At 48.2% G+C, this 8069-nt stretch overlaps 1 protein-coding gene across 1 annotated transcript; it reads right to left on the reverse strand.

Annotated features, from left to right (window-relative positions):
• Positions 1–624: 624 nt before the first annotated feature.
• On the reverse strand, positions 625–6094 carry LOC116516815 (transmembrane protein 17A-like). Its single transcript, XM_032229442.1, has 3 exons — positions 5918–6094; positions 1738–1851; positions 625–900 (listed from the first exon to the last, which is right to left on the reverse strand). The coding sequence occupies exons 1-3, from the start codon at positions 6092–6094 to the stop codon at positions 625–627; spliced, it is 567 nt and encodes a 188-aa protein (XP_032085333.1).
• Positions 6095–8069: the final 1975 nt, after the last annotated feature.

Raw genomic sequence — 8069 nt, forward strand, 5'->3', positions numbered from 1 at the left:
ATGAAACTAATTAGAAAGCTTCTGCTGGCCGATTGTAAAACAAGTGATAAGGACGCTCCTTTGAAATTTTATAGTTCTTGTAGCATTTAACAAAAAGTAATCATTATTACCGGAGAATCCAGCCTGCTCGGCGCCATTTTAAAAGCCTCTAAGTAAATAGATTTTCAGAGGAGAAAAAAAAGAAGCTAAAATCTTGATAAACAATTAATGTCCACGCAAACGGATTCAGTTCGTGATAAGATCAAATCAATCAAAGCTTTGAACTGAGTGGGGGAGACCTACTTTGTACCGCACAAGACAGTTTGGTTCCCAGCACGGACGCCGTTCTGCTTTGGGCTAGCCCCCCTCTCTCTGCAGGCACAAAAGCTGCAAAAATCGAAGAGCATTTGCCAGCAAAACTATTTCTTCTTCCCTTCTTGCCTGAAGGATAAGAAAACCTGTTAAGACGTCAGATGGATGATCATCTAAACAGGTACGTAGCCAGGAATTCGGAGGCAGCTGATTTTAAGCTGCCACCATCAGCAGGCTCCACCCAGGAAGTCCGTCACTTTTAATTTCTTCAGGGACTTCTCTTTCTTGCAGGGAGTGGGTGCTTAGTGCCCCTACACTGAAACTGGGGCATGTTCAGAGCTGCTGGTTCCCCCCACAGAACTCCTGGTGCCTAACCCTGCCCGGACGCCCTTCAAACTGCACCAGGTAGAACTGCCTGGCCAGGTGCTTGGCCATGTCTTTGAGGGCAAAGGAAGCGGCCACGATCTCCGAGATGAGGAAGCAGAGGAGGACACCATGCACCGCCATTTCCAGAGGCATACGGATCACCTGATGGTCCATCAAGATGAACAGCAAGATGGGCATCTCAATGATGAAGGACAGGAGGAGGAATCCAGCCAACTCTGGAACCTATGGGAGCCAATGGGGAACAGGGGTGTCACCTTTCAAGAAAATAACCTGGTGACAACCCTGAAGCTCCTCTGACCGGATCCATCTTGGAGCTTCAGTGCTGCCACACTATTGCTGAGAGATAGGGAAGGGGGAATAGAGATAGCCAGGGTTTTGTAGCCAAAACAAAATATCTTCTCTTGGAAACCAAGGACATTCTCACACCTGGTCAGAGAGAGGAGGAGTGATGTCATCAGGCAACCAGGCGACACCTTGATTAGACCATGTGAATTTTAGGGGGGGACTTTTAATTAGGTGAAAACCGTGAGAACCTTCAGAGTCGGTTTTCCCCAGAACTGTGCCAATATGATATATCCAAATAAAACTATTCTTTGAGGAATCTACCTGCCTCGGGAGTTTTGTTCTCCATGGGTGTATTATTTGGAACCCTGACAACTGGCCCCTGAAATTCATCCTGAATTTCAACTATATCTCAGAAGCCTCTGGCACCCTTGAAACCAAATCTGCTCCTTAATGTTCTTCTCTGCTTCTGTGTTTAAGATTAATTTAATGTTTTGAAAACTCGCCAGGCATTTGACACCTGCTCAGGTGTATCCATGGGGGGGGGGGTCTGAAAAGGTCAGAGGGCAGCCTTGCCCGGACAATTGAAACTCCGCCCCCTATGAGAGGCCTGCAACAACTTCTCTTTCAGGGCTGCAGCTGCAGGGACCCCAGGCTCTTTGATTTCAGTGGAAGGTATTTTGCAATAATGTCTAAATATATCCACAACTGAATAGATAGAGCAGAGCTCTATTTATAGAAAGAAAGCTAAGCATAGTATCCCCTGTCATTCCTTACCTTTTCTTGCAAATTCCCAACATATCCAAGGAAGAGACGAGCGGCTTCCACTCCGACAATTGTCAGGTACGCAGCAACCAGCAAGCATTGGTAGTAAAGGGGTAGCAAGCTAAACTGTGGGGGCATAAAAAGAGATGGGGGTATTTTCCAATGGGCCCCTCCTGCTACGCTACTCCTGCCCTTCTCCAGAGCCTTCTCCAGCCCAAGGGAAGCATGGAAAGCCCAGCTTGAGATGTTACTGGGAAGGAGGTCCTCCCTGCAGAAAAGGGAAGCAGCCCCACACACGGTGCAGCCCAGCTCCAATGCCTGCACTCGCAGGGAGGCTGGAAAGCTGCCTCTTTAGAGCTCCAGGGTTGTCTGGCCGCAATTCAACAGCAAGCCAGGATAGATTCACTGGCTGCATTCTCATAACAGACAGGATTCAGCCAGCTGGTGCTTCCCTCCTTTCTGGTACCATAATAATGAAACTTCCCTTATTATATTGCAAGCAGCCATCCTTTTTGCACTGGCCAAAAATATTTTATCTTTACATTCTGAAGAAAATAAACTAGCTGCATGCAGATCTGGTTTCCTCTGAATCTAATAAGAGGAGGGAGGTCAAGCTATTTTCCAAAGCACCTGAAGGCCAGACAAGGAATAATGGATGGAAAGCGAACAAAGTGAGATTCAACCTAGAAATGAGAAATTTTCTGACAGGGAAAACAATCGACCCATGGAACAGAAGTTGCCTTTGGAAGTTGTGGGAACTTTATCACCGGAGGTTTTCAAGAAGAGACTGGACTGCCATCGGTCAGAAACGGTGTAGGGTCTCCTGCTTGAGTGGGGGGTTGGACTAGATCAGTGGTCCCCAACCCCCGGTCCGCGGACCGGTGCTGGGCCGTGGAGTACCTGGCACTGGGCCGCGCAGCGGCCGGGGGCCATGATCGCTGCAGCGGCCGGGGGCCATGCAACGGCCGACTTCACTCATGCAGCGCCGTCGCCGGAGGGGGGGAGCTGCGCGGAAGCACAGGAGCAAGTGAGGCGAGGAGGAAGAATCCCCCGCTACTATACCACCTCCGCCCCCTCCCCGAGTCAGCCGTCCCCTCAGTGAACGCCTCCGCCTCTTTCTCCTTTCTCGCCTCAGTCGGCTCGCCTGGAAGCGAGGCGAGGAGGGGGCGGACCATGCGCTGGAAGCGGAGCCCTTGGAGGCCGCTCTCTTCTTTTTCTCGCTTCCCCGCCCGGCCTTGGCTTGTGAGAAGGAACGGCGGGAGAGGTAGAGAGAGAGAGAGAGAGAGAGAACGTCGGGCAGCCGAGGGCGGGGGGGGGTCTTTTGAGGGGAGATGGGGGGTGCGCGATTTTGGCGCGCGTGCGCCCTCCGCGGGCGTGGGTGGGGGGCTGAGAGGAGTCTAACGGTAGCGCAGGAAAGGGGAGGGTATGAGCGCCGCCTGAGGTGGTGAGGGGCAGTCGCCAGATTCAGGCCGCCGCTGCCGCTATTGCAGCGCACGGTGGAAAAGCGGCGGTCTTGCCCACCCCTTCCCTGCCTCCCGCCCGCTCCAGTTGCCGCAGCCAGGGGTGGGGGCTCGGTGCCTGAAGTCTCTTGCCTCTCTTCCAAAATTTCGCCAACGGGCATCGGTGAAGCGCGCTCTTTCTCTTCCTCACAAAACACATTTCCTTTCCCCCCACGCGTAGTTATTGGCGATATGGACTCTTGGAGGCTGCGCTCCCGGGTCGCGTTTCCTTTTTGCAGCCCACGAGAATGCCTGGTTCTGAGCCTCAAAAAACGAGAGTTCTCTTAAGGCTGCAAAAAAGGAATATACTTTGGTCCTTGAAGCGCTTTTCCTGTTATTTGGACATTATATATATACGTACGTACATACGTACGGTATGTATATATGCATGTATGTATGTATATATATATATATATATATATGTGTGTATATATATATATATATATGTATATATATATGTATGTATATATATATATATATATATATATCTGTAGCTCTGTAGCTCAAATGGTTAACTCCCTGCCTGGGAGGCAATGGAGCACAGGTTCGATTCCCAAAAACTTGGGTATGGCTAGCTGATGAGAGCTAAATAGCTTGAAATAGATCTATACTAGTCTCCCTTTATTTATTTATCAGCATAAATATAACAAAATGTAACAAAAAGGCAACAGTAAAAAATATTGGGTTTCTGTCTGGATGGTCTCTTGTGACGAGCCTAATGACAGAGAGTGGAAGTGTGACCTTCCTCCCATACTTGGGCATACCAGGGGTTGTGACTTTAAGTATATATATATATACTTAAATAGATACTTGAAATAGATCTATACTAGTCTCCCTTTATTTATTTATCAGCATAAATATAACATATATATATATATATATATATATATATATATATATATATATATATATATATATATATATATATATATATGTCTGTAGTCCATAATATAGTGATGATTTTAAAAAAAATTAGTTGAGCACATGGAATCTTTTTTCTTTTAGTATATTTTGGAGGTGGGGGCCCACTTTGTTATTTAAGATAGTATCTCCTTTTATATATGGTAGTGAAGCTACCTAATACTCCCACCCCCTATTTCCCCCACGACAACCTTGTGAGGTGGGGGGGCTTAGATAGAGTGAATGGGCTTAATACTGTATTCTTTTTACATTGCTATCCTCTGGCTTATTTAATTTTGCCCTTGCTCTTTTTATCTTTGACCTTGATTAATTCAGCTGTTTATTCCTTAAAATCTACATACAAAATGGAAGGTGGGATATGATTCAGGTGTTGAATTGGGAAGGTGGATTTAAAAAGTATGTTTGTATTCCCCCATTTTCGCCCCCCTACCCCTGCGCGCGCTCAGCGGGCCACGGTAAAATTATCAAAGGCTGACTGGTCCGCGGCGATAAAAAGGTTGGGGACCACTGGACTAGATGACCTACAAGGTCCCTTCCAACTCTGTTAATCTAATCTGAGCCCTCTATTAACCCTCTCTTGCAGGATATAGGGAGAATTGAAGGTAAGCCTCCTGCGGACTTTGCCTGCTCATATGAGACAAAGACTCTTCTCCTGACCCAGATAAAAGTGTAGTGAGAACACAAGACTTTTGAGGGACCCAAAACTTTCTGTATGGTGCCATGGTGGGGCTCGTGGTTCATGATTCAGTTCAATGATGATTAAGGGCTGGAGGCTAAACCATATGCAGTGGTGGGTTCCTACCGATTCGGACCGGTTCAGCCAAACCGGTAGTGGTTTGGCAGCCTGGGTCGCTGGAAGTGGTCCTCTTGTTTTTCAGTTCTGTACATGCACAGTGCACATCAAGTAGGTGCACGCAGCACATGTATGCATGTGGCATGCACATGAATGAACTGGCAGTACTGCCTGCTGGAACCTACCCCTGGCCATATGAAGATCAATGGAGGGAACTAGGTAACCCTAGTCTAACAAAGAGAAAGACTAGGGATGACATTATAGCAGTGTTCCAATATTTGAGGGGCTGCCCCAAAGAAGAGGGGTGTCAACCTATTCCCCAAAGCACCTGAAGGCAGGACAAGAAGCAACGGATGGAAACTCATCAAGGAGAAACCCAACGTAGAATTAAGGAGGAAATTCCTGACAGTGAGAACAATCAACTCATGGAACAGAAGTTGCCTTTGGAAGTTGTGAGAGCTTCATCACTGGAAGCTTTCAAGAAGAGACTGGACTGCCATCAGTCAGAAATGGTGTACGATCTCCTGCTTGAGCTGGGGGCTGGACTAGGGCAGAGGTGCCAAACTTGCGTTGTCACATCGTCGTCATGTGACGTATCACTTTTTCCCTTTCACTAAACCAGGGGTTGGTGTGGCCAACACACGATGCATCCGTCCCATGGGCTACGAGTTTGACACTCCTGGATTAGGACCTCCATGGTCTCTTCTTTTATTCTCCATGTTAAAGACCACAGGTTGCAATTAAATGGAGTAATGCACAATCGTTTGAGGAGACGCTGTCCCTTGTCCTGCTCCAGTTCCAGGATTCCTCCAACTATAAGCCCTATTTACAAGCTCCAGTCATGCCATGGACTGGAAAACTTCCCTTCCACCCTTTAACGGATTATCAGAGTTGAAAGGGACCTTGTAGGTCATATATTCCAACCTTCCCAAGCAGGGGAAGAGAGTTACCTTCAGCAGCTGCCCCGAGAGCCCTTTACCTTTAGCTCCAGCATAATTGCCTCGGACAGACACCAGAAGGGGAGGAAGAAGGCGTTGAAGTACAGCAGCATCTGAAGAGGGAGGCTGGAGAGCACCATCTGGCCTTCGGGGGACAGAAAAAAGCTCAGTGGGAAAAAAATCGGTTTCCTTGTTGTCTTTGGTTTTGTGATGGACATTTAAAGCCTAGAATCAGGGATCAGAAGAAGCCTTTGCCTTCAGGTCTAACCCCTGGTTCAGGACAGGAATCTGAATCAAAGCCCCCCCAGGAAAGCCTCTGCTGGAACACACCTGTAGGAAGTAGCACCCACCCCTCTCCTAGAAAAATGAAATATTCTAGGAAATATTAAAAAGGCAGAATATTATCTTTATCTGGATGAGAAACAGAGAAACATGTTTTTAGGCAGGAAACAGACTCACTCTGAAGAGCCCCCACCCTCCTCAAGAGCCCACAGCAGATGTCCGCACTTAAACGATAAAGAGATAGCTAGATCTATTCGTAGGCAAATGCCCTCACTCAAGATCCAACAAAGGTAGGATTAACCCTCTACCCATCTCACCACATGGCACCTGGGAAGATTACATCTCCCAGCAATTACATCACCCATCAATTCCCATGATCCACCATCCTCTTCAATAATTCTGCTGGAATTAAGTCTCCGCAAGAGCCTTGCAAGGGAAGCTAACTAGCAACCAAAGAGTTCAAAAATTGCAGGAGGCCCTGGTGGTACCCGACTTGTTCCATTTGGCCCCATGCCAGTGCTCGTCTTTTCAGGGTGTGCAAGATGATGCATCTAAAAACGAGGGACCAATTGTGGCCAATATTTTTTGACCCACTCACCGTTGTGTGTCTGGCCCTGCTCCTGAGGTGGTCCTCTCCTCCTCCTTCCCACTGCCAGGCTAGGCAAGTATGAGACCTCCCTCAGTTGGGCCAGCTCTGTGCACATTTCAGGCAGGGGTCTTTTGTGGCAGCCTGGAGTAAACACAGTTATTCCTCGATTTATGACCACAATTGAGCCCAAAATTTTTATTGCTGTGCGAGACAGTTGTTAAGTGAGTTTTGCCCCATTTTATGACCTCCATCGTTAAGTGAAGCACTGCAGTAGATAACTCAGTAACCTGGTTTTTAAGTGGGTCTGGCTTCCCCATTGACTTTACTTGTCACAAAGGGGGATCACATAAACCTCTGGGACACAACAACGGTCACAAATGCATGTCAGTTGCCATTGGTGGTGCCCGACCTCCTTCTATTTGGCCCCAAAATTTGAGCACCCAAAATTTGATCCTGCGACCACGGGGATGCTGCAATGGTCGTAAGTGTGGATTTTTCAGCCCCTTTGAGAGCTTGTTCTCCAGGTCAAAGTCTCTTCCTAGGTTTCCCCACTCCTGGGTTGAGCTGGCATTGAAGTACCAGCTGGTAACTGAGTTTCCTTCCATCACTCGATTTCTTTGCCAGCCTGCCCACAATCTATTAACAGATCAACAGAGTTGGAAGGGACTTATATAGGTCATCTAGTCAGAAGGGACACCCCTTTGAGGCCATTCGTGATTTGGATGCTCTTGAGACCCTCCAGCAGGAGTGGGGAACCTTGTTGGCTGAGGAATCCTGGGAGTTGAAGTCCACAAGTCATAAAAGGCCAAAGGTCCTTCCCCTACTCTACAGCCTTGACCCTCCACCCAACTATCCAGCTTTTTTGGCGTTGCTGCCTTCCACATTGGGCAGGCAGGGCAGACAGGATCCCAGGAGGGCTTCAACCCTCCTTGCAATGAGGGTGGGACGTGTGAGACCCTCCTGTGCTATATGGCACCCCACTCCCACCCCCTATCCCAGGTACCTAGCTGGTAGAGCTCAGCCATGCTTCTGTCCTAGGTCTGGCCGTTGCTGGAGAGACAGAGAGAAAGAGAGAGAGAGACCAAAAGTCACCAAGGCTTCCAGAGGGAAGTTGCAGCCCTGACAACTCCCCCTCCCCCCTTCCCAGCTGGATCACGTGAGACGTGGTGATAGTTGTGCTTAATCGCATTATCAGGCCAGGCTGTCCCAACTGTCCTTCAAGCCAGGGCTCTGGGCTAATCTGGTGCTGCTGAAAATAGGACGTAGGAAGGATGAGAATATGACTATGCCTGGTCTTTGAGAGTCTGATGTAAGATGACAAA

Source organism: Thamnophis elegans, chromosome 13, assembly GCF_009769535.1.
Source record: "Thamnophis elegans isolate rThaEle1 chromosome 13, rThaEle1.pri, whole genome shotgun sequence".
NCBI classification, from domain to species: domain Eukaryota; kingdom Metazoa; phylum Chordata; class Lepidosauria; order Squamata; family Colubridae; genus Thamnophis; species Thamnophis elegans.